This window comes from Sorex araneus, chromosome 9 (genome assembly GCF_027595985.1).
Source record: "Sorex araneus isolate mSorAra2 chromosome 9, mSorAra2.pri, whole genome shotgun sequence".
NCBI lineage: Eukaryota > Metazoa > Chordata > Mammalia > Eulipotyphla > Soricidae > Sorex > Sorex araneus.
In genome coordinates, this window is record NC_073310.1 from 32,878,286 (window position 1) to 32,905,506 (window position 27,221).

The window sequence follows — 27,221 nt, forward strand, 5'->3', positions numbered from 1 at the left end:
AAGAACTTGCACCACTAGCTTATATTCACTATAACGTTATATAGTAAAAATGTAATAAAGTGTCTTCATATAAAAATAATTTTTTTGTTGCTTTTTGGGTCACACCCAGCGATGCACAGGGGTTACTCCTGGCTTTTCACTCAGGAATTACTCCTGGCGGTGCTCGGGGGACCATATAGGATGCCAGGGATCGAACCCGGGTCGGCCGCGTGCAAGGCAAACGCCCTACCCGCTCTGCTATCGCTCCGGCCCCTAAAAAATAATTTTTTATTCCTCTATAGAAAAATATAAAAAGGCTACAGGGGAAATAGAAAAGCAAGTACAAATACATAGCACTTCAAATACAAAGCACTACAAATACAAAGTCCAGAATTATCAGAAAATTTTGGCTTGTAAGTAATCAGGACTAACTTGGGGAACTGTGACAAAAAGAGGTAAAACACAAAGGACATGTTAAAGATAACCTTTAGGGGCTGGAGCGATAGCACAGCGGGTAGGGCATTTGCCTTGCACGTGGCTGACTCTGGTCGGATTCCCAGCATCCCATATGATCCCCTGAGCACCACCAGGGGTCATTCTTGAGTGTAGAGCCAGGAGTGACCCCTGTGCATCACCGGGTGTAACCCCCCTCCCCAGAAAAAGATAAACTTTAACTAAATTAGGGATGCTAGCAAGAGCACAACAATCTTCTCTGGGAGGAGGGAAAGGGGTAATTCATTGATGAAGCCTAAACCACTTATCGAACGATGTCTGTCGCTATAATTTACTGAGCCATCTAGCAGTCCTGGTAACTTGCTAGTGTCTGGCTGTCCAGGTCTCTTACCTAACCAGCATGGATCTGGACTCTCTGGCCAGGAGTGGGGAGGGAAAGCCTTCACCCCAGCTGGGGCTCAGGGGACCTGGGTTCCATTCCCAGGACCTGGGAGACAGCGATAGCCATGAGTGGCAAGGATCAGAGCCCAGTCTTCCCTCTGCAATCAGCTCAGACCTGAACGGTTGGGCCCTGACCTCTAAAGAAGATGATCAAAGATGAGGCAGGAGTGAAAGCACAGGGGATAGGGCGTTTCCCTTACATACAGCTGGCCAGGTCCGATCAGGTTACTCCATAGGGCACTCGGAGGCCACCAAGAGTGATCCCTGAGCACAGAGCCAGAAGTAAGCCCTAAGCACCGCTGTGTGTTGCTCAAAACCAAAGAAACAAAGGGGCTGGGTGGGTTGGGGTGGAGGTGACCAAGTCAGTACTAAGACTTCCCCCTTGGATGTCCTACCAATTGGGAGTGGCATCTCCCGTACCCTAACTCCGCAGGAGCTGACCTCATCTGTTAGTATCTTAAGTAGAAGCCCACTTCATCGCAGGTGGGAGGGCAGAGTTCATTTCCGTTGAGAGGGCAAGGACCTAGGGGGAGACTGGAAGGCTTGGAGGGAGGGCAGAGCGGCGGAGAGCGCGCCTTGGGCTGGGCCGGGGGCGGGGCGGGCCGGGGGCGGGCCCGGGAGTCGGGCGGTTGCTGGGCGGGGCGGGGCGGGGCGGGTCAGGGGGTTGGGGGCTGGCCCGGGAGTCGGAGCTCGGGCGATTGCTGGGCGGGGCGGGCGCGGGGCGGTCCCGGGTCCAGGAGCCCGACACCCGGCGGTGGCGGTGGGGCGGCCGGGCTGGCTGGAGTTCACCGCCGCGCACCGAAGGATGAGCGGGGCCGGGGCGGCTCCGGGGGCTGCGGGCGCCGTCCGGGGGCTGCGGGTAGACGGGCTGCCCCCGCTTCCCAAGAGCCTGAGTGGGCTGCTGCACTCGGCGTCGGGCGGCGGCGCGTCGGGGGGGTGGCGGCACCTGGAGCGGCTGTACGCGCAGAAGTCGCGCATCCAGGACGAGCTCAGCCGCGGGGGCGCGAGGGGCGTCCGGACGTCCGCGCCGTCCCCCAGGCCTCCCAACCTGGACGCCGCGCTGGCCTTGCTCCGCAAGGAGATGGTGAGGAGGGCTGGGGGCGGGTGGGAGTGGGAGCCTCGCGTCTCGGGAAAGTTCTCGGGGACCCGCGCTTTTCTGGAAGTCCCAGCGCACACCCTCCTTTAATTTTTTTTTTTGCCCTGGTCTTTAGACCTGAAAAGAGGACTAGTGACTCCCTTTTTACTTGTTCTGCCCATGCCACGATTGTCCCTTCTGTCCCGGACGGCCCTGCTTTTCTTCAAGTGGCTTTCGGAGAACAATCGCCCCATTCCCGCCGCAGCAGGCTGGGAAGCCCGGTTGGGGTTGGCGCGGCGCGGCGCGGGGTTTGAGCTCGGCCTCGGGGCGGGGGCGACTTTGTCCCCTTGCAGGGACTGGACCGACCTCTGGGTCTGGGCGAGGCTTTCTCTGCGCCCGAGGGCTGGAGAGCTGCGGGAGTTTGTGCACGCCTGCCCAGACCTACCCCCTTCCCCGAGCCCCAGACCATGCGTGCAGGATCCGATTACTGCTGGTGCTGGGTGGCGAAAGGGCTGGTTGGTGACCGAGAGCTCTTAGCCCCAAAGCGTCTCAACCGCGTAGAGCTGAGGTTCCAAACCCGCTGGAGTAGAATGAGGGCAGTATCCTTTCCGCTTCGCTTCTTTGGGCTCTCGCTAGACTCCAAACAATGGGACTTAGCTTTTCTCAGACCTTAGGGTTTTGGTGTTGCTGAATGGCCACTGACGGGTTAGAGCGAAGCTTCTGAAAGCAGGGCAAGGGCGGGAATTAAGTCTGTAATTTTCTTAAGCCAGGCCAGAAAAGCACAAAAAAACTTTCTTTCCAGATCTTTTTGCTGGCCACTTCCCCCTGGCCACCTCCTCTTTTATAATCTGCTTTTTCTTTCACCCAGTACAGCCTCTTTCCTATTAGTATTGATAAATGATTAAGGGAATTCAATATCTACGGTTAAGCTTGGCAGAAACTATAGGAATCCTTTAAATATGTATCTAGTACATTAAGATGTGATAAAAAGCCCATTTATGCCTCCATTTTTTCCCTCCAGGAGTATTGTTTCCAAAAGTAAGATTTATTTAAATCTAGAAAAGCAACCATAACACTTTAAAATAAAATAATTATTATGTTTTCACTCCTTAGCTCGCATTGAAATTGTGATTTCCATTTCTCTGGATAGAGATTTGAGTACATTTTCTAAGTTTTTTAATGGATTATATGAGATTCCAGGCTTATGTGTTTCATTAATTACTAAACTTTAATTGCCATCAGCAATGCTGGCAAGTTGCATTTTAATTAGATGAGTCTACACCTAGTATGTTTACAGTACGAACTTGGACACAGCTTAAATATGGAAATGAAATTGGAATTTTATCCCAAACTGGGCTGTATACTTGAACAAGGGACAGGAAAACGAAAACCTCAGGCTGTGGTTTTGGGGAAGCTCTGATTCATAAACATGTTCTGGAATCTTATTGTGTTGACTTGGGACTCAAAGTGCCCTTCTTGAAAGTATTTTTCCAGGTTCCTCCTGGAATCTGGTGTGACTAAAGTACACTCACCACCTTATAAATGGGCCAGATCTCTCTCCACACACAAGTATACAATGCCGAGACAAAGATCTGGCTATGGGCCTTGCTGAGTCCCATTCAAAATAAATATAACAGGGTTTTTAAAAGTACTCTGGGCTTATGGTCTTTTGATAGAACTGCTAATTTGGAGCAGGTAAGTAGTCACATCTGGCTGAGGTTCAGCTGGGGGCCCTTGCAAAATCAGAAGTGGGATTCCTAAATTGTCTACCAAATAGTGAGTACCCTGAGGTCAAATTCGTGTCAAGGGATAGAACTAGCTAGATATCTTGGCAGAAAGTGGTTAATTCCTTTTTTTTTTTTTAATGGTTGATGCTACAGGATGGTCAATGGTCTGTGCCACAGGATACTTAACCAGAGAAAAGGAAGTAGGAAAGAAGTAGCAAAAGTAGGGGCCTGAATCCTGCTAGCAGTGATCCCCAGAGCCCAGAGTCTTGAGCACCACTGGGTGCGGCCCAAAAACCAAAAAAAGAAGATAAAAAGAAATGGCAGCAAAACGGAGACTCTTCATGTTGGTAGAGTGAAGAAGAAAGTGCAATTAAGAGAGGGACAGGGAAGGTGGTTTTGGGGGGTTGCTGAATGTATCAAGTGGCCAAGGAAGGGTTTAAGTAGGACTGTGGTACAGAGTTGGATTTGAGAATGTTATACTGAGAGCAAGGAGGTCCTTGCACGTGGCCAACCAGGTTCGATTCCTCTACCCCTCTCAGAGAGCCCGGCAAGCTACCGAGTGTATCTTGCCCACATGGCAGAGCCTGGCAAGCTACCCATGGCGTATTCGATATGCCAAAAACAGTAACAACAAGGCTCACAATGGAGATGTTACTGGTGCCCGCTCGAGCAAATCGATGAGCAATGGGGTGATAGTGAATGACTTCTGGACACAGCAAGCTCTTAATACTTACATTTCGGGAGAGTCAGAAAGTATATTGTGGATTTTTAACTGCCGTGTCAGAGAGAGAGGAGGTGTTTCTAACCCTGCGAGTTGTGTCAGCTGTACTTGGAAATATCTCCCATAAGCACATAGCCTGCCTTTGTTGGCAGTATTAAGTGAGGTTTGGAATCTTGTTGTTGTATCATGGGCAAAGTGTGATTCTTTTCAGCAGTAGGGGAGTGAGGAGCAATGATTGCTCTAGGAGAGAAGGTTGTATTTGCCAACACATCAGGGAAAGAGTATGTTAAACATTTTAGAATGTGGGCCCAGAGGCTGGAAGAGAATTTTGACCCAGAGATAAACAACTGAAGTATGGTACGGGTGGAACCTGGGGGAAGTATGTGTCCGGGGGGTTCTTTCTCATGACTGGTGACCCTGCAGTGAGAACTGTGGTTTGCGTGCCAGGTGTCAGCACTTCCTGTTTTACTGATCCTTTGTCTGAAGTCTGTACTGCTATGGACCCCCAGTGAGTCCATTGCTCTGTAGACCAGAAAAACAAGTTGAGTTTTTTGCCCCTCATTTTAGCATCAGTTGCTTTATTTAGATCACATTCAACAGATGTTTACTGAGTCTGTGTTAATCTATAAGCGTGCTGCGAACAGGCAGAGATACAGTATAGTAGGTGAGGTGTTTGCCTTGCGTGTGACTCACCTAGATTCTGTCCCCAGCACTCATATGGTATCCTGAGCACTGCTCAGAAGTGATTGCTGAAAACAGAGCCTGAAGTGAGCCTTGAGCAAAGCCAGTGTCCTCTTAAAAAAACAAAAGTGTGTGTGTGTGTGTGTGTGTGTGTGTGTGTGTGTGTGAAGAATACAAGGATGGGGCTGGAGTAATAGCACAGTGAATAGGGTGCTTGACTTGCATGTGTCGGACCCAGCTTAAATCCCTAGCACCCATTATGGTCCCCTGAACATGCCAGGAGTGATCCTTGAATGCAGTGCCAAGAGTCCAGCAAGGTACATCCTTTCTTCCCCCAAAGAAGAATATACAAAGATTAGTAGGAAATATCTCTGTGTAAAAGTGCTTGTACCATCTAACACATTCGTTAACATGATTGCTGAATGTCTGCAAGTATGTAAGCAGATCGAAAATCACTGGCTTCAACCACTTCTCACTTTTCATGACCAAAGACTTCTAGTAATAAAAACTAAGTTGAGCCAGCTAGCTCTTGGAAAAAGAGTTTGGAAAAGAAGAGGCTTAGTGAATCAAGGTATTCTGAGACAGTCTAGAAAAAAGGGTGATGGGGAATCTAGAAAGTCTACCATAGTTCATCTTTTCCTGTATTTTTGAACCTGGCCTCTCAGTGTCCACACTCTTGGTTTCAATCATGCACCTTAGTTCCATTTTGTAAATACTGTGGGGCAGGGCACCAGTGAACCCAGTTTGCATATATATCTACAAAAAAAAATGATCTTGTCCAGCACCTCTCTAAAACTTGGTAACCCAAAGAGACACACAGAATTGTTGAGACAGAAAGAGAACTACAGATGTGAAGACAGGAGTCCTTTCAGGGACAGTGTCCCTGGGAATTCTTGGGATTATGAGTCTCAGATTCACAGCAAAGTAGTAGCTTTAACTTGTTGTTTTTTTGGTTTTTTTTTGTTTTTGTTTTTCTTTTTGGGCCATACCTGGTGATGCACAGTGGTTACTCCTGGTTTTGCACTCAGGAATTACCCCTGGTGGTGCTCAGAGGACCATATGGGATGCTGGGAATCGAACTCGGGTCGGCCGCGTTCAAGGCAAATGCCTTACTCGCTGAGCTATCGCTCCAGCCCAAGCTTTAACTCGTTTTGGAATCTCTGCCTTGTTTTTCTTTTTGTTCTCCAAACCATAAGTTATTGTGGTCATCTACCTGAGCATCTGCATGGGAAGGCATCTATATGTCATTTTTGAGTTCCTAAACTGCAAGTAGTTTGGGTGTGCAGTTTGATCTCAGAAGTTCAGAGATGTTGCTTAGTGATAGAGCATGTGTGATGCTCTAGCGTTGATTTTTGGCCTTGTAAGGGAAAAAAAGGAGAAGAAAGGAGAAATAAAAGTAAAAGAATCTGAAAAATAGGTTCTATGTCTGAGACCAACAATAGTTCGATAGCCAAAATTTTACTGGAAACAACCACCACCTGTCTACTGATCTTGTCGAGTAAGCTGTATTTATTCCTGGACACATGCATTAGCTGGAGTAGCTGACATCCCAGTGGAGTTGAATCCTCATTACACATAAATCCAATGCCTTAGAAAGTTTTAGTCTTTAAAAGGGTTTATGGTAAAGGCCCAGTTTCAAATTCATGAAATGCCATCAGGAATAAGAGTGCCATCTCTTAATGCAGTTGACTTAATTGATGTTAGTCAGGGGGGGATGGGACTGGCCCACTTTCTTTAATACTGTTTCCTTGGATTTTTTGTTTATTAGCTTTGATTTTGGTTTTGGGGCAATAATCCCTGGTGCTTAAGGGTCACACCTGTGTAATTCCCAGAAGTTCTCAGGGATTGTACAGTCCTATCAATCAAATCAGGGTCTGGTTTTTCAAGGCAAGTATCTTAACCTCTGCAGTATTTCCTTAGCTTCACACTTCTTTTGTTTGCACTATCTTCCCACCAGCAAGTTTTACTGTGGTGTTGCCCAAAGGATGGACTACCAGCTCCACAGTCCCCGAAGCTGCTTATAGACACTCTTCCTATCCTTGCAGATTAAGAAAAAGATTAAGCCTGAACTTCTAACGTTCTGTTTAAAACTGGGAAACTCCAGGCATTGAGAGCTAAACTTCTGTTATCACTGTTTTATGTACAGACTTCTTACTGGGAAATGAGAATGAAGTACCATGAAGCATCCTTTTGGTTATAGAAATATAATTATTTACCTCTCATACCTTTTTAGCCCAGTGAGGAAGTTTGTCTTTCATAATATGGTGAAGGTTCATTTTAGATGCAGGACATAACCATTGAAGTGTCACTGAAGACACTGGTTGTTGAACGTCACTTAGTGCAAAGAATGGGAAGCAAAAAAGAACGGTACAAGTTTGCTATTTTAGAACTTGTCCTATCAAAATACAAGCTGCTGTTAAATATTTTAGGCCATGATTGCTCTGTACTGTGTCTTCATCCCAATATCCACTCAATAAAAGCTAGTGTCATAAGCAAACTGGGATCCATGGCCTTATTTATTCACTTTTTGAGGTTATCTCTAGATAGGTCATCTCCAAGATTTGAAGATATCAAGGACCAAAAGATTTTGTCACACCACTCTACATTTTTATCTGTTTCTTCACTTACCTTTAGAGCTCTATAAATTCATACTTTCCCTTCCAAGCAATACCACCTCTGTGCCCCCTTTAGGCTAAATGTGTTCATCTCTAAAAATGAAAATGTGTCCCAGTTGTTCACATTTTGGTCACTTTATTTGCAAAGAACCTTCACTGAGCGTATATGCAGGCATTTCTGCCTTTTGCAGGCCTCCCAAGGCGCTCTGTCCTTAGGATCCTGGTCTGGATGTTACATAGAAATTAGAGGCCAGATGGACAGGGTGTTCCAAGAGGAATCGGAGAAGAGGGCCACGGCCCTCAGGCATGCCAGTATGTCTCAACAAACAGGAGTAGGAATAATTCTTTTGGAATGTTCACAAAATCCCACAGACTTGATACTCCAGTTTGAAAAGCTAACTTTGTCATCCTGTAGCAGAAAACACTACAGACAGAGTCTGTGAGCCAGGGAAGCCAGCCCTGTAACCGGGTTGTAACTGGGTCAGGTATTTAGTCCTCTTGCCTAACATTCTCCTGAGCACCAGACCTTTACCTCCTTTGCCCAGGTGCAGTGATGCTTCCCAGTGATAGATAAGCAGGATTCAAAAAGGTTCTTCCTTCTTTTCTGAGGCTTGTTGCCCCACAGACAAAAGTGTTCGCTCTCCCCCAGGAAATTTGGAAACAGGAAGTCCTGAGCCTTTACAATTTTTATATAAACTTGTGGCCCATTCCCCACCTCACCGCCCTGCGCCACTCACCCCTTGCCCTTATTCCCTCCCTTTTTTCCTCCATCCCTCGCTCCCTCCCTGTTTTTTTCTTTTTATATTTTGCAGTGCTGAGGTTGGAACTCTTATACATGCAAGGCTTTCTTGCCATAGTACATCCCTTGACCTGACTCTTCAGCTTTTACAAACCTTTTCTGTTCACTTACTTGAAGAGCTGGGGGGTTGGCCTGGCTTTGTAGTTTATGGGTTTTTTTGTTTTTGTTTTTGTTTTTGCTTTTGCTTTTTGGGTCACACCTCATGATGCTCAAGGGTTACTCCTGGCTCTGCACTCTGCACCACTCTGAAACTCCTGGTGGTGCTTGGGGGACCATATGGGATGCTGGGGATTGAACCCAAGTCAGCAGCTTACAAGGCAAATGCACTACCCGCTGTACTTTTACTCCAGACCAGGTTTTTGTGTCTTATGTTGAAGGATTTGGAAGGGAGGTGCTGCTAGACTGGAGGAGGGGAAGAAGGGATGACTTCTGAGCTCTTAGAAGGATGGGTTAAACTCTGCCAGGGATGATTTTGACTGGAAAGGTCAGGCTGAGTAAGATTCCAAAAATACACGTGGAGACTAGAGAACATGGAAAAAAGAGGGTGTTTGCTATATTCTTGGGCTATTGACTGTTCTTAAAATTGGAGTTCAATGCAGTTAAAGGGAGAAGGGAAAAATGCTTTAACATCACTTACAGATAAGATTTAAATGGGATCATGTTCTACCCAGAAGACCCACAAAGATTTAAGAGAGATCAAAGTGAAATGAACACCATAATACACAAAAAACCACCACCTTCATTTTTTTTCTTTTTTTTTATTTTTTTGAATCATCATGAGATAGTTACAAGCTTTCATGTTTGGGTTACAATCACACAATGATCAAACACCCATTCCTCTACCAGTGCACTTCCCCACCACCAATATCCATGATATACCCCCTCTTTCACACCTTCCCCCTGCCTCCGTTGTCAGACAATATTCCCCATACTCTCTCTTTACTTTTGGGCATTATGGCTTGCAGTACAGATACTGAGAGTTTATCATGTTTGGTCCATTATCTACTTTCAGCAAACATCTCCCATTCCAACCGATTCCTCCAGCCATCATTTTCTTAGTGATTCCCTTCTCTATTCCATCTGCTGTCTCCCCTTCGCTCATGAGGCAGGCTTCCAGCTATGGGGCAGTCTTTCTGGCCCTTGTATCTACTGTCCTTGGGTGTCAGCCTCATGTTATTTTATACTCCACATCATTTGCTTTCTGTGTCAGTTGTTTGAAAAACACTGTATACATACAGGAAGATGAGATATAATCCTGAGTTTTCTGACTTTAGTTTTTGAGGTTTTCATTCTTATCTGCCTCTATAGAGGCTTCAAGAAAAGGATTGACCATCAGCTAACCTTAAGCTGTGTGGTGAGTTCCAGTTTTCGACATCCCTTGCGTCTATGGCAGCATTTATGATTTTGAGTAATGAACTTTTAAGTCTGGAATACAGGTCCTTGATGTCTGCCCTTTATTACTTCAGGAATATGGCTAGGGAATGATGGAAAGGAAGGTATTTTTTGCCCCTACAATTTCATTTATATATGAGGTTAGTTTACTGAAATAGCCACACAAGTAAATATTTATATGTGGATATTTGTTGCAAAGATATAGAAGAATGTTGTATAATAATAGATAATAGACATAAATGTTCACAGATGAAAAGTTACCCAGCAGTACATATTATATACTTCATAAATGTCATAATGTTAGCTAAAAAGATTGGATATATATGATAATCATATTTATATGCTAACCTGCTAAAAGTGGCTATTCTTTAATTGGTGATTCTTAAGGTGTCCCTTGGAAGTATCCAAAGGTCCCAAGGTCCTTTGGGGGTACATAAAGACATGGTGCACATATTGACTATTGTAATTTTTTTAAAACTTTTTTTTGGCTTTTTGGGTCACACCCAGCAATGCACAGGGGTTACTCCTGGCTCTGCATTCAGGAATTACCCCTGGTGGTGCTCAGGGGACCATATGGGATGCTGGGAATAGAACCCAGGTCAGCCGAATGCAAGGCAAATGCCCCCCCACTGTGCTATCGCTCCAGTCCCCTTTTTTAAAACTTTTGGCAAGAGGAAATGTATCAACCTTTTGGAATATCTGCAGAATTAGTAAATAAACTTTCCACATTTATTTTTTTTAGTCCAGAAATTATTTAATTACTTATTATAATAGAAGTAGAAGTTGTTTCCAATGGTGTTAACTTCTTTCTTTCTTTTCTTCTTTCTTTTTCTTTCTTAAACTTTCCACATTTAAAAAATATACTTGATACTACAATGATGCATGGTTAAAAGATTCACTCCAAGTGTGAAACTGATAGATTTCAGTGTCATAGAGTATGAGAACTTTATATGCATAGTTTCAAATTCCACATTGCAACCCCTAAAAGGGATATCGAAGAAGAATATCCATGAAAGATTATTGAACTATTCCATTCTTTTTAATTGCATATCTGTGATGCCAGACTTTTAAACTTATCTTATCCAAAACCTATCATAAAATAGCAAATGCAGAAACAGATAAGCAAGACACTAAAAATGATTCTCAAAATGCCACTGCTCACCAGAAAAATGTTACTTTGTTAACAAGTATTGATTACCTTTTAAAAGTATTAATATTTTCTAATTCAATTTTAGTAAGATAACTATTAATAGGTATAACTCAGATGAGATCTCTCTAGGTCCTTCAGTAATTTTTAAGTGTTTGAAAATGTCCTAAAAGTAGAATATTCAAGGATTGTCACTTTAGAACTTGGAATTAGGGAAGACTGGTTCATATAATTATGAACTATGGGTTTTTTTAATGCAGTTAGAATTTGTTTTAGAGTCAAGAAAAAAGTGAAAATAAATGTATGAAAAGCTTTCTTTTGGGGTTTGGGGACATCCCAAGAGGTGCTTAGGACACCTGGGGGTCCCACTGTCAGTTCTTGGCCAACTAGCCAGCAGTTCTGCACAAAGACCACAGGATGTGATTCGGCTCAGCCCTGTGGTACAGAAGATCACCTGGACCACCCCAGTGCCACCCAGGGACCTCCAGCACCACCCTCAGAGACTTTGAGGACCGTGTGCTGCTAGAGATGGAGCCGTGATGTGCCGCATATCTAGCTGTACTACCTCCTTGTTTGTGCTGTCTGCGCAAAGACATTTCTTAAAGACAGTCGTCAATTGCTTTTCTTCAACAATGCCTGGGACCAAACAAGAGGAAACGGGCTTAGCTGGTATTACATCCGGACAGTGATAAACATGAATGTCTTTGAGAATGTTAAGTTGCTAAATGCGTTGTGACAGGATGGCTGCCTTCTGTTAGAAAACCGAGGTCTGTGTACTTTATCTAGTCAAGGAGTTCATGGGAGAGTAAATGCATAGAAGTGAACAAAGCTTTGGGTCTCAGCATAAGCTGGAGCAACCTCCTCTCAGACTGAGTGTCTTCAGAGGAGAGACCCAGCTGACCAGTGTTTCCTAGGAGACCATATGATGCTTTGGAAGCCTGCTTAGTAGAATTACAGCCCCCAAGGGAGATTGGAGGTCCCGTTCAGGAGCATTTCTGTCAAGCTTGGGTAACAGAGTTGATACCCCTCCCTTACTTGATTAACATTGATGAAGTCTTTCTCTTCCGTTTTTCTCTTCTAAACAGTACACAGGTCAGCAGTCTTCACTCAACACATTCTTTATTCTGAAATCAGGTTAAGATTCTTTAGGTGACTGCTGGCTTTATAATACCTTCCTGTCCAATTTAAGCATGCCAGACACATTGATTAGATTTGGGGCATTTACCCAGATAAAGCATAATTTACTAGCCATCTGTATGTGAATACTCATTTGTTATGCTATGAAGGGATACTTTTAAAAAAAAAAGACTCATTTATAAATTAATAATATACTCAGAAAAATCTAGAAAATTCTGAAAAGCCAAAAAAAGTCACCTGCAAACTACGTGATTGCTGGAACAAAGCAGACATTTTGTTGCCATCTTCCCTGTGGTGCTGTCTGCTCAGTGTCCATATGTATATATTGTCAATATATATATATTGCCTTTTTGGGTCACACCCATCGATGCTTAGGGCCACTCCTGGCTCTGCACTCAGGAATCACTCCTGGCAGTGCCTGGGGGACCATATGGGATGCCGGGGATCGAACCCGGGTGAACCACGTGCAAGGCAAATGCCCTACCTGCTGTGCTATCGCTCCGGCCCCTGAAGATTCTTGATAGACCTTTTCTTTTTGTCCTCTAGACGTAGCCCTACAAGCCTGCAACCCTACTAGCCGTGTCATCCATTATGTTTTTTTTTTATCCTTTGTTTTCAAGTGAAGCATAACATGCTTGGGGAGAAAGGGAGAAGAAATTAAGCAGTACAGAAAGTTGTAAATGTTAGTCCTATTTTCCAGAAGTAAGTTCTGTAGGCAAACATTTCCTCTTGTTTTCAAAACTTACATGTGGGTGCAACTATGTATCAAGTGTGATGCCACTAAACAATTTATTCTGTAACTTTGTGCTTAACAGTACTGTACACTTCAGAGATATTTCAGGATTGGTTCATATCATTGTACTAAAGTGATATTTTAATAAAGCAGGCTACATGATTTATAAAATTCACCAGTGCATATACAATTACCATTATACTGCTGTAGTCTGTTTAATGTACAATGGCATTATGTCTAAAAACTGTACATATCTTCCCTTTAAAGATATTTCATTGCTAAAATATGCTAACACTTATTCGAACATAGTTAATCATCATTTTGCTGGTTTAGGTTCTTGGCCTTCAGTGCTGATGGCTGCTAAGGGGCTGATCAGGATGACAGTTGCTGAAGGTTGGTGACAGCTTCTTTTTTTCTTTTTTTTTTTGCTTTTTGGGTCACACCGGCAATGCACAGGGGTTACTCCTGGCTCTGCACTCAGGAATTACTTCTGGCGGTGCTCAGGGGACCATATGGGATGCTGGGATTCGAACCAGCGTCGGCCATGTGCAAGGCAAACGCCCTACCCGCTGTGCTGTTGCTCCAGCCCCAACACTTTCTTAAAATAACATGTTTTCCTCATTTATGGGTTCTCCCTTTCATAAAAGATTTCACTGTAGCTTGTGATATTTTCAATCCATATTTTAGCCACAGCAGGACTAACAAAATTGTAGTCAATTCTTATAAACCCTGCTACCATCTTACCAATCAATTTTAGGGGAAGTTCTAAATATTTTGTTGTTTTAACAGCATTTTCACCAGGAACAGAGTCTGTCTCAAGAAACGACTTGGTTTGCTCAACTATTATTAGCAGCAACTTCTCAAATTTCGCTTCTAATTCCAGTTCTCTTGTTTCCATCATACCTGCAGTTATGTCAGATGAATCACTACTGAGCGTGCTAGAAAATGTATTTTATGCCTTTTTTTGGTTTTGTTGGGGGGGGTCTCACCTAGAGGTAGTCAGGGCTACTCCCAGCAATCTGGTGCTCTAAGGATGGTTCTCCGTGGTGCCAGATCACACTGTGGTGCTGGGGACTCATCGGAAGCAGGCTTCCCAATTCAAGCATGTACTACAGTCCCTTTTCATTTCCTTTGAGCTGTCTTCACAGTCCCAAAATGTATCTAAGATTTGAAAATCAAAGCAGGACTTCTTTTATCCATGCTTGCAGAGTGGGTGTATCCTTAGCAGGCATGAAGACAACATTAATCTCCTTGTATGTCTCCACCAGAGCTCTGGGGTGACCAGGTACATTGTCTGTGAGCAATTATATTTCAAAAGGATTTTTTTCCCCTGGGCAGCACGTCTCACTAGTAGGTTTAGCATGTTTTTAGTAAACTGTGTTGTAAATACATGTTCTGTCTTCCTATGCTGTTATTTTTCTTATATGACATAGGTTGAGCAGATTAGGTATATACATTTTTTTAAAAGCAACAGCTCGGGGCCAGAATGACAGTACAATGGGTAGGGCATTTGCCCTGAATGTGGCCGACCTGGGCTTGATCCCTGGCATTCCATATGGTCCCTTGAGCACTGCCGGGAGTAATTCCAGAGTGCAGAGCCAGGACTTAACCACTGAGCATTGCTGGGTGTGATCAAAAAACAAAACAAACAAAAAGAAAGCAACAGCTCCTTTTATTTATTTTTTTTCTCTTTCACTTCCCTCTGTCAGTGTTGTTGTCAAGGGTTGCACACCAGTTGGTTATGGTGTTCAAATATACTTAGCTGCAGTGCCCAGAAAGGGCTTGTGTGCTAAGGATCTCAGACAGCAGACCTGCTAGGAATGCACAGTCGAGTCTCTAGGATTAGGCTCAGATTTTAGCATAATATTTCCCCTCGCCTGCCCAGTTGAGCAAGGTAGTTTTTGTTTGGGTGGGCTCAGCGGGTACTCCTGGCTCTGTACTCAGGAATCACACCTGGCATTGCTGGGAATACCATACTGAGTGCAGGGGGTTGGACTCTGGTCAATCGCATGCAAGACAAATGCCCTGCAGGCTGTACTATTCACGATGACTCCCACAAAGATGATTTTTTTTTTGCTTTTTGGTTCACACCCGGCGATGCACAGGGGTCATTCCTGGCTCTGCACTCAGGAGTTACCCCTGGCGGTGCTCAGGGGACCATATGGGATGCTGGGAATTGAACCCGGGTTGGCCGTGTGCAAGGCAAGCGCCCTACCCGCTGTGCTATCGCTCCAGCCCCAAAGATGATTTTTTAATAGAGTGAAAATGTCATAGAAAGATGTGAGAGGAGATGAAGAGGGGAAATATGTATTCAAGAGAGAACATTGACTTATAGAGTAGAAATAGCAAGCAAAGAAACAGACAAGCAAGTAAGATGACTGTTCAAGGGGAGAACATAGACTTGAAGAGCAAGCCAGATTTAGTATAATTCTTAAGAGCCCTAGAATTTTTGGAAAGAACACTTACTTTAAGTCACAAGTTGATTAGCCACCAACAAGAGAGTCAACTTGTCCCTCGAGAAGGCGTTAACTTCTGCAGATCCTTGACGGCATCTCTTTTCGATAGATTTTTTTTTGTACATGGTGCAAATCTGTTAATTCGGGTTGAAGAGTCCAAAAGCTGGTTTGTCAGGGGAATGGGAGAGAGGGATTGAAAGAGAGGAGCTCTAGTGGTCTGTGGTGAGGAGTATTGGTACTTTGGTGATGTTTATGATATGGTGACAAGTACTTTGAAGAGGGTTAAAATTATATCCCTAAATGCATATGTTTGTGTAAACTGTTAACCTAATTTGGAAGACAGATTTTAAAAGTCACTTGTTCAGTGTGATCTTTATCAGTGATCTGAGCTAGATCTTCTGGATAACCGGCTGCAGATTCTCCACCAGCACTTGCTGCCTCATCTGGCACTTTGATGTGAGGGAGATGCCACCTTTTCTTTAACCTCACGAATCAACTTTGGCACCTTCAGAGTTTTTTTTCTTCAGCTTCCTTCTCAGCCTTTCTACAATTGAAGAAAGAATCTTGTCTTATTAGACTTTGGTTTAGGGAAATACTTAACAGATTTGATCTTATATCCAGACCACTAGCAACTCCTTATCAGCAGTATGAATATTTTGCTTTATGATCATTTATTTGTGTGTCCACTGGAATTGCTCTTTTCTGGTTCATTTCCTTAACCACTCTGCATGACTGCAATAGCATTTCCAATTTTCATCAAGAATTTTTGTTTTGCATTCACAGCCTGGCTGACTGGAGCAAGAGGCCACACTTCAAACCTGTTTCAGCTTCCAATATATGCTCGATCCAGTTTTTGTTAACTGAGACTTAGAATGCTTTGTTTCACTTGGACTTTTTTCCACTTTCACTCTTCCTTTTACTCAGGCTGTTGTAAAGTTATTAATTGGCCTAATTTAATTCGTGTTGTCTATTAGAAGCAGGAAATCCCGAGGAAACGGGGAGAGAAACAGGAGAATGGTCAGTGCCAAGATCTGCCAGAATACACATAACACTTAAGTAAGCCCTCTCATAGGCATGGTTATGGGTACCCTTACAACAATTACTCTGATAACCAAGAGGCCCAAGAAATTGATCAGTGGGCCAAAATGAATGCTTTGCGTACTGGGGCCAAGTTTGGTTCCTGACTCCAAATTGTCCCCTGAGCATTGCCAGGTGTGATTCCCCAAACACGCAAAGCAAAATAAAAGGAACATCCGTAATCATAGGTTACATTAAAGGATAATCATAAGAAGTTTGAAATATTATGAGAATTACTAAATTACTAAATTTGCAGATGCAAATGGAGCATATTTTGGGAAAATGGCCTGTCAGTAGACTTGCCAAGCGGTGTTGCCACAGACCTTTCACTGGTAAAAATGTAATGCCTTCAAAACCAGCAGTGGAGAAAAGCTCATAAAAACAAGGTGTCTTATGTGTTTGTTACTATTGTGTACCTACTATTGTTGTTACTATTATGTTGTTACTATTATGTGTCTTATGTGTCTAGTATATACAGAGCTGCATATTTTAAATGACAGCCTAGTTTTATTGTATGACTATAGCATAATTTTATTTTATTTTGGACCACACCCGATGATGCTCAGGGGTTACTCCTGGTTCTGCTCTTAGGAATCACTCCTGGTGGCGCTTGGGGGTCCATATGGAGTGCTAGGGGATTAAACCTGGTGGACTATACGCAAGGGCAACCACACTGTACTTTCTACCACCTTCAGTATAATTTTTAAACCAAATTCTTTACACTCATTATGCTTCAATGTTAGCTTTTACACAGACTTTTTCTGCCTCTGACACAAATTTAAAAAAAAAAAAAGAATCACCTTGAGATACACAGTTACAAAGTTACTCATGATTGGGTTTCAGTCATACATGGTTCCATCACCGGACCCTTTACCAGTGTACATTTCTCACCACCAATGCCCCCAGTTTCCCTCCCACCCCGCTTTCCTCAGCCTGCCTCGATAGCACACACTTTTCTTCTTTCTCACTCTCGCTCTCTCTCTCACTTTCCTTTTGGACATTATGGTTTTCAGTACTGAAAGCTGATCATGTTTGTCCTTTACCTCATTTCAGCACGCAGTTATTGTCCAGATTGATCATTCCCAACTATCTTTGGACCCTTTCTCTGTCCTAACTGCCCCCCACCTTCCCACCACCACCACTTGTGGCAAGCACCCTCGGAGAGTGAAGTGAGGGAGAGGGACAAACATAGAATGATTGGACTCATTTGTGGGAGATCAGGAAATGACACAAACCTTAAGATCTCTACCTAGAGTTCCTGGATCTATAGCATAACTGGATCTGGATATTCTGTCTACCCTATGAGAAGTAGGGGGCATTTTTCATCTTAGGTAGAGGAATTGCAGAGACAGGAGAGAGTGGACTGACAGTGCATAGGTCATTACAGAATATTTACTGAGACTAACCTATTTGAGCATACTGATCTGCTTCTCCCAGACTCTACTGAGTGGCTTGGACCAGGCTGTGTAGACCATTTTCCTTTTGTGTTTGTTTTGTGTGCTACTCATTGTTCTATTTGTGATAAAATTGTTCTGGTTTGCCTATTAAACATTTTATTAAAAAAATTTTTTTTATTTAAATTTTTTTTGCTTTTTGGGTCACACCTGGCAATGCACAGGGGTTACTACTGGCTCTGCACTCAGGAATTACCCCTGGCAGTGCTCAGGGGACCATGTGGGATTCTGGGAATCGAATCCAGGTCGGCCGCGTGCAAGGCAAATGCCCTACCCGTTGTGCTATTGCTCCAGCCCCTTGCCTATTAAACATTTACCCCAATTTTAATTTTTACTCCCTTAAATATTATTTTGCTTAAATAAGGCTTATTTCGAAAAATATTTTAAGGTCTTTTTCGGATGCATTAATACTTGTTTTGATTCCTGGAATTGAACCAGTGCCTCATTTTTGCAGCATTTCATTATGCTCTACCACTGAGCTACACCCCAGCCACATGCTTTGTTTTGAATCAACAAACTTCCTTTTGGGAGGGGCGGGGAGCATGTTGGGCCACACCCAATTGTGCTCAGACCTTACTCTTGGCACTTCACTCAAGGATCGCTCTTGGCAGTGTTCTTTTGGGAGACCTGGGATCAAAAATGGGGTGCCAGGGATTGTATCCAGGTTAGTTATGTAAGAAACAAACACCTTACCTGCTTTACTATCTCTCCAGCTCCCCAATTCTTCTTTTAAAAGGTTTCTTTCATTGTCTAAGCCCTGTATCCTAATGGCAACGTTTCCATTTCATGTTTCCATTTCCGAAAGTCGGAGGAAATGTATTCCACAGCACCCTTAAGAGGTATTGCAATTTAGAGCTTGAAACCCAGCTGTGAAGCACCACCCTGTCTGTAGATTCACGTGGGTAGTCCTATTGTGAAGTTTCAAAACTATTTAAGGGTGGTTCAGGATTATTTGTTTCCATTGTAGGAGGGGCTGTGAATTGTTGAGCCATCTGTGTGTGCATCGGGAGGGGAGCAGGGTTGTTCTGTGCGAAGAAAAGAACAGGAAGGAAGCAGGAAGCCTGAACAGGAGAGGGAGGAATCACATTAGCAGTTAAAGCAGGAAGAACTAGTTGATTGTTCTTAATTGTCTTGATGGTCTTGGAATAAGGGACTACAAATTATAGTCTTATCATTGTTTTTCCGTTAAACAAGCCTCTGAATTTTTTTTTACTTTTTTTTTTTTTTTTTTTGCTTTCTGTTTTTTTGGGAGGAATCACACCCGGCGATGCACAGGGGTTACTCCTGGCTCATGCACTCAGGAATTCCCCCTGGCTGTGCTTAGGGGACCCTATGGGATGCTGGGAATCGAACCCGGGCCGGCCTCGTGCAAGGCAAACGCCCTACCTGCTGTGCTATTGCTCCAGGCCCCAAGCCTCTGAATTTTTAAAAGTATGCTTTAAATAAGTATTTTCTGATCTCACAAAAAGGATCCGAGATGACCCATCCTTCAGGAACATGTAAGAATACAGTCCCAAGGTAGCAGGCTTACCCCACCTGCCTACCCACACCACTTATCATGCGTGGTGTGTGCATTAGTGGGTTGATGAGGGAACCACCACTTCCTTTTTCTCAGGAAGGATGAGAAGTTGTTGTTCACAGGTGACCTAATCAGGGCCCGAAACAGCTTTCCGCAGTTTTATTGCTGGTCCTTCCCCCTGCATCTCAAATCCTCAGATTCTTACCTTCAGTTCTGAGACTGATTTCTGGGGTTGAATGTTCCTATCACTACCAGCTCTACCACTTCTGAGATGGTAATTGTACTTGTGAGTTAAAGTTGAGGTGGTTCAGCTCCATAGCAAGATTTCAGGGAAGAGACCTAGTTTTTGTGTCTTCTGCTCGTATCTGGTAAGAGGTGAGAGTGATTTTGACGGTGTGATCAGGTCTGAGGTTTCTCTGGAGCACTGAGCATGAAGCACTGCCTGTCCCCCTTTGCTGCTCTCTGCTTGCCTGTTGGCTTGCCTGCCTGTGTAGCAAGGAAGGAGCCTGCATCTATAGGTTCCCTCGGAAGTTGTCCGGGTTCTTTTTTTCTTCTTTAAAATAACTTTTTCTGTTACTTTTTGGCATATCAAATACGCCGTGGGTAGCTTGCCAGGCTCTGCCGTGCGGGTGGGATACTCTTGGTAGCTTGCCGGACTCTCTGAGAGGGATGGAGGCTTTTAGGGTGGCCTCCAATCGCCCTTACAGATGTTCCCATGGTTCATATCATATTTGAAGCCCATCAAATATGGTGCAAAATTTATGGAAAATGGATATTAAGGGTCCTATGCTGTGTCAGACTTCTTCATCAAAACCCTGAATGAACGATTTGAGGCTCTTCCTGTTCCTGGAGCAAGCAGATATCATTGGGCTACCCTAGCACGCAACAGGGACAAATGGAGGTTACTGGCACCCACTCGAGCAAATCGAAGATCAGCGGAATGACAAGTGATACAAGTGATAAATTAACTTTTAAAAATATGTTATTTTAGGCACTGTGCTTTACTGAACTGTTAATAGTACAGTTTCAGACATAAGGCATTCCAGCACCATACCTCCCACCCGAGTGTCTGCTTCCCTTCACTTCTGTCCCAGTGATTCCGACCCTCCACCCCTCCTGGTAAGCTCCTTCTGAAAAAAATGTGAGCTGCCTTACTCTGTTTCTTTATATTCTACCTATAAGAAAGATCATTCTGTGTCTTTCCCTCTCCTTCTGATAAACTTCATTCGGCATGATACTCTCCAGATGCATTCATGTAGCAGCTTTCTGGGTTCTTTCTCTAGGGAGAGATATTTTCTCTGATTTCAACCATGATCCGAGCTTCTCCTTCTGCAAGACTGCTGGGTGTTGAGGGATCCGAAAGGTAATGCACTGTCGTGCCCCCCAATCATGGCATTGTGGGCTTCTCTCACAAGAGGAGACAAAGTATAGGATAGGTAATAATAATTACCATAAAACAGAGAAGATGGGAAAAATCGAGGAGCCCTGTCAGGTGAACCAATTAGAGAAAATAAGGAGCAGAGGAGAAGCTTGTCTTTGTGGAAAGACAAGGTTAGTGGAAACTAAACTTCCAGATTAGTGGAAACAGGTAGGGGACAGTTTGAGTGAAGGGACCTCATCCGTAATGTTGCCTGAGGTGAAGGTAGGGGAGAAGAGATTCAGACCAGATTACACGGTGCTGCCTGGGCATTTCACTTTATTAGAAAGTTTAAATGAAGGTGCTAATATGGGCACATGTTAAGGAGAGGTGTCTTAGCTGGAAAGCTGCTTGTTCACATGACTATTTGGTCCTAGCTCATTTGAAGGTAAGTCAGAGGAATTTCAGTGCCCAAAGAAAGTATAGATGTAGGAACACTTTTAGGATTGTGTGTATTTGTGCATGTGTATGTGTTACATTGTTGTGAAATGAGTCTGGCAACTTGGCATCGGTTTGATTGTGTAATCAAGTGTTTTGGTCTGCCCTGTATTCCTAGGCAGGTCAGAGCTTCGTTTCTAGGCCAGGGTTCCCCCGCCTTATGACTGGGTGGCTTTGTGAGTCATTTGGCAGCTGCAGTACAGGAAGGTCCTAGCCAGGAGCACATACTAGGTAGGCCTGGAAGGCCTTGGGCATGGCACGTATTGAGAAAGCACGGAGCTATGGGTCTGAGTCTTTGGGCAGCACAGGACTTGCAAAGTCAAGAGCCTCTAAAATCTGGTGGGGTTGTGGGTTGAGTCGGGCAATCCAGGGTATACTTTCACCTGTTTCCACCTTCTGCTGCCTCAGGAAGGTGAAAGCCTGATGTTTGATAGTAGTGTGAAATTCCCTGCTACCTTTTCCATTACTTATCTTCATGTTGGGAAGAAGTGTCTCCACCCTAAAGGTATCAGAGTGACTCAATACAAAATTCTAGATGAATCTTTGTTAATGACTTATTGAGTAAATCTTGGTGTGATTCTTGGAGGGGTATGACTTCCTTTATTAAGGCTTATATTCTTTGCATTAAATTCAAATAAGGAAACCACTGTGCCTAAAAGGTAAAAAAAAGGGGGGAAGAGTGGGAGAGAGAGAGAGAAAGAGAGAGAGAGAGAGAGAGAGAGAGAGAAGAAGAAGAAGAAGAAGAAGAAGAAAAGCATCTGGCTGGTCTGAAAATAAATATAAGTGGCCCAGAAAGAAACTGAAATCGGATCAGATTTACCATCAGGCTAAACTTATTTTATTGTAATTTTTTGGTTTGTTTTAGGCCACACATGGGTGTGGTCATTATGCCTGCTTCTGTGCTCAGGTGGGTCTTGGGGGACCATAAGAGGTGCCAGGGATCAAACCCAGGTCGTCTGGACGCAAGGCAAGCACACTACCTGCTATATAAGCTCTCCAGCCCCCATCAGGTACTTTTAAAAACACATTAGAGATCTGCTCTTCCTCTGACATGCATACTTACTGGCATGTGCCTGTGTACACAAGCACAGATGCACGTGTGTTGCCTTATACACAAGTACAGATGCACATGTGTGGAAACACACACACACACACACACACACACAGAGGAAACGGTGGTTGATCCCATGACATGGCCTTGTTTGCACCTGGCATCTCCTGGTTTTGCTACAACTTAACCTATTCAGGATCTACTTTTGAGAGTAAGAAGTCGAGCTCTGTCCATTTTCTTAGAATATCTCTTTTAGGTGCTTGTCATTCATTTGGAACAAAGAAATAATTATTTACACATTGTCACAGAGTGTTTGAGATATGCCTATTCAGTCAATTTTTTGCTGTTTGCTAAGACCTCAACAATTTCAGAGAGGTCTTTCTCTAAGAAAAGTTTTTTTCCAGTTTTTGGGTTTTAAAATTTTGGGGGGAGGGTGTACCCTCAAGCGGTGCTCAGGGTGTCTGGGAGTCTATCTTGGCAACACACAGATGTCTCAGTGTTTGGACTCAGTAAGGTTCTCAGATCCAGTGATGCTGGGAGTTTATAGGGCTACACCTGGCTATGGGCACTCAGGGGAACCACATGGTTCCACAGATTGAACGTGGGTCCTTGTGTATCAAAGGCATGCAGGCACGCACTCCTGAACCTCTGAGCTATCTCCTCTACCTTCGCTTGAGCTTAGAGTTGAGTCTGAATTCTAGAATTATGGGGAAACATCACAGAAACAATAAAACTTGCCCCTCTGTGTGGAGGTCATCCCTTGAACTTTTTAGGAAAATATGCAAAGTAACTGTTAAACTTAGTTTGTTTTTATGGTCTTTGAACTACAGTAAAAAGATAATGGGTGTTCTGTCAACCTGGAATCGCTAAGTGGAAAGAATACCCTAAAATCCAACAGTCTTGTCACAAGATGAAGGTTTCTTTCAGGCACCTGCTATTTTCCTGTGAAAGTTGGGCTCTCTTACGTGGAAAGTCACAGTGCTGGGTAATTATAACTATAATGACTGTAAAATCTGTAACTTTCCCTTTATCTTGCCTTGTATTTTCAGTGCTTTAACCCAGTAGCACTGTATCACTGTCGTCCTGTTATTCATCGATTTGCTGGTAACATCTCCACTGTGAGACTTGTTGTTATTGTTTTGGGCATATCAAATGCGCCATGGGTAGCTTGCCAGGCTCTGCCGTGCGGGCGGGATACTCTCGGTAGCTTGCCGGGCTCTCCAAGAGAGACGTAACAATAAACATTCAATTACTATTTATTAAAAATGATTTTAGTTACTCCTCCCAGTAGTTCCACAAGAGAAATTCTTATTTCGTTGTCATCAGACAAAATAAAAAGATGATGAATAATTTGTTCAAAGGACAAGAGACCAAAGGCAGATTTCCTGGCATCTTGTTTAGTTTCTCCCATGATCTTGCATGGCTAACTAGACTCCCCATGTGAATCTCAGGTCAGTGAAAATATAAGATGAAGGCCTAGGCTGCATTTACCAGTGAACTAATCCCTCCCTCTTGGCAATTGATGGAAATGATGCATTTCCTTTCTTGGTTGTGCTTACTTCTCTGTGATGGGCTTTACTTCCCTGGGAAGGGAGGAAGATATACAGATACAAAGCTTTGTGGTTGAAATGTTCCTGGTTCTGTGACTACTTGTGAATATAGTTCCCAGGAGAATCTGCAGAACTCCTTTATTCTCACATCTTACTAGAGCTATTCTGTTTCTTGGTCTGGGAAGTAACCCACCATTATCTTGGATTGACCCTGTCCAGTGGGAAGAGTCTGGTCACTTACTCTTGAGAACCCGGAGGCTAAGCTAATCAGAGGATAGGTGCTCCAGGGAGCAGTATGTGGTACTTAGAGGAGAGCTGCTCTCACTGACTCTAGAGGCCTCTGTGAACCCAAGGAGACAGAAATAGTTGAGGATGATTGTAGTGGCTCTGTAAGCACATATGGGCTTTCTCTGCGTTTGATTCTGGAGCAAGAGGGAATGCCACACTTATAGCTTGGCATCCAAAGTGAAGCCAGCCAGAGTTACAGAATGTGTGATGCTGTGACCTCCCAGGGTGTGCCAGCATACCAGGCTAAATTCCACAGGCTGAGGCCCGCTGCCTTGCAGGTTGAGCCTTTCCCGACAAGCTGAGCAACATATGAAGTGTTGTCGTTACACAATGAAGGTCTTCTCTAAACTGGAAGTCCTAAGCCTCCAAGTGATGAGGAGTTTCTGTATGGAAAGAATGTGCTGGTGCAAGCAAATTGCTGACTGAATGTTCAACTAAAATTAAACTTAAGTGCTGATGATTTTTTTTTAAATCTTCCCCCTTCATCCCTCCAGGTTGGCCTTCGACAGCTGGACATGTCCTTGCTCTGCCAACTGTATAGCCTCTACGAATCCATTCAGGAATATAAAGGGGCGTGCCAGGCAGGATCCAGCCCAGACTGCTCCTATGCCTTGGAGAATGGCTTCTTCGATGAGGAGGAGGAATATTTCCAAGAGCAAAAGGCGCTCCGTGATGGGAAGGAGCAAGGCACTCCAAGGGACATGCCACTGCCTGTCTCTTTCCTCTCCGGCAGTGACTGGACTCTGGAGTCCATCTAGAGTCTTAGGACCCTGACCACTGGACACAATATCGGCGTTTGCTTCTCTTCTTGCAGGAATCGTGTTTGCTCTCCATGTGGGCTGTCCTCAGGCATGTGAGCCCAGTGCAGCTGGTTTAACTTGTAGTATGGGAGTCACCTCTCTGATGGCCGGGGTTTCCGCTAAGGTGATCCAGTGGTACTCAGCAGTGGCCTTGATACTCTCCAGCAGTGCCCTGACACTCCTGCTAAAGATTCAGAAGAGAGTATAACAAAAGCATCCCTGAAGAAGACTTGATTAACTCGTTTCCTCCTGATGGCAAATGATTTGCACCCTCTTTTTTTTTTTTTTGCAGGGTTTGCCTCAAGTTTACAATGTATTCAAACTAGCATTTCACTGTTCCTTTTTCTCAAACATAACTTGCTTTTTCTTGAGCCTTATAAGCACCTTTGTTGAGATTTTTATTTATTTGTAATTCGCATTACCAGATGACCCTCTGAAAGCATTTTACTGAGAAAGTAAAGGTCGCGTCAAACAACTGCAGTCTCTTAACCTGTAAAAAATTCCTATAAATCCTTCTTTGTCCGTCAGACATGATGTCATGGGGAGAAAAAATAGGGCAGTATTTTATCATTCACTGTGCAGAGGCAAAAATGATAAACAATTTTGTTTTTTAAATTTCTGAATGTAAACTTATTTATGTAGCAAACCTTTCTCTACTCAAGATAATGATCACTTTAAGCCTTAATATATTTACTAAAACATTTTGTGAATGCTTTGTAGAGGAAAAAATGATGATAAAATGCCAAATGCTCTATGTTGTATATTTTTTGGGCCTGAAGTCAGAATCACCAGTTTTCATAACTTCAAAGTGTTTAATCTAAATTCTAAGAAAATACCGGTCTTTTTTCCCAATATAATTGTGAAAAAAAGGTTTTTTCCTCAGTTATTATTTTTATGTGATTGTTTCCTCTACAAATTAATAATTTGTGGTTAATTTTCAGTGCCACCTATATTTCGAATTCTTATTTCTCTTGATGATTACTTACTGTCACCTCTTTCAGATGAAAGAGAGAAGGTAAAATTCATCTTTGTGAACTAGCGTGTTGTCAACCTGTTATATACATGATTTTGAATTAGGAACTGGGATGAATACAGAAAAGGAGAAGCGTTTCTTGGTGTTGGAAATAGTTGAAGTGAGGGGAGGCAGTAAATTGCTTTCAATGTCTGATATACTTCTTCAGTGTGAACAGAGAAATTGGATGTGATAAAACCAGATGAAAATAAACTTGGGATGTATACAAATACATGACTTTCGTGACTTTGAAATATTCCTGGTTCTGTCACTAGCTGTGAATAGGATTTGTGGAACCCTTCTTCCCTCACATTTTGCTAAACTTACTCAGTTTCTTCTTCATCCGGGGAGTGACCCTATCTTTGGATCAAATTTACCCTATCCAGGCCAAAGGGAATCTGACCACATACTCTTGAACCTAAAGACTTTAGGGCTGGAGGGGTAGTACAGTGGGTGTGGTACTTGTCTTACATGCACCAGTCCAAGTCCAATCATGGTATCCCATATGGTCTCCTGAGAGAGAGAGAGAGAGAGAGAGAGAGAGAGAGGAGAGGGGAGGGGGGAGGGGAGAGGGGAGAGAGAGGAGACTAAGCTGATCAGAGGATGGGTGCCCTGGGGGCAGCATGTGGCACTTATAAGTGAACTGTTGTCACTGGTAGAGGCCTCTGTCGACCCACATAGTGGAGAACTGATGGTAGTGGCAGAAAAAGCTCATCTGAATCTTCTTTGCATCTGATTCTGAAGCAAGAGAAAATGTCACCCTTGTATCTTGCATCCAAAGTGCAAGTATCTTGCAGTCAAAGTTATAGAATGTGCAATGCTGTGGCCTCCCGGAGTGTGCCGGCATACCGGGGATGTAGCTCAAAAATAGAGGTCCTGGGGCTAGCATGATAGCACAGCGGGTAGGGTGTTTGCCTTGCATGCAGCTGACCCGGGTTCAAATCCCAGCATCCCATATGGTCCCCTGAACACCGCCAGGAGTAATTCCTGAGTGCGTGAGCCAGGAGTAACCTGTGCAATGCCGGGTGTGACCCAAAAAAGCAATAAAAAAGGGGGGGCCATGTTTTGTGTGTGTAAAGCCCTGGGTTCTATCCATGGCACTAACAAAAACAAAGCGAGGTTTATGTCTAAGGAACCTGTTTATGGAGGCTGGGTAATATACCTTATCAACACAACACCCACTTGTGAATTAAAAAATTTAATGGGGATAGAAGTAACTCACAATATAGTCAAAACCTTGTACTATTAACACAGCTGAC

General features: G+C 43.7%; 1 protein-coding gene across 1 annotated transcript; it reads left to right on the top strand.

Moving 5' to 3' along the window:
* Nucleotides 1–1,598: 1,598 nt before the first annotated feature.
* FAM89A (family with sequence similarity 89 member A) lies at nucleotides 1,599–26,414 on the top strand. The gene is made up of 2 exons (XM_004620314.2): nucleotides 1,599–1,957; nucleotides 24,645–26,414. The coding sequence occupies exons 1-2, from the start codon at nucleotides 1,679–1,681 to the stop codon at nucleotides 24,906–24,908; spliced, it is 543 nt and encodes a 180-aa protein (XP_004620371.1). The 5' UTR covers nucleotides 1,599–1,678; the 3' UTR covers nucleotides 24,909–26,414.
* Nucleotides 26,415–27,221: the final 807 nt, after the last annotated feature.

Coding starts and splice junctions, on each gene's coding strand:
- FAM89A (XM_004620314.2), top strand. CDS start 1,679: ATGAGCGGGGCCGGGGCGGCTCCGGGGGCTGCGGGCGCCGTCCGGGGG. Junction 1,958..24,644: donor CCTTGCTCCGCAAGGAGATG/GTGAGGAGGGCT, acceptor TCATCCCTCCAG/GTTGGCCTTCGACAGCTGGA.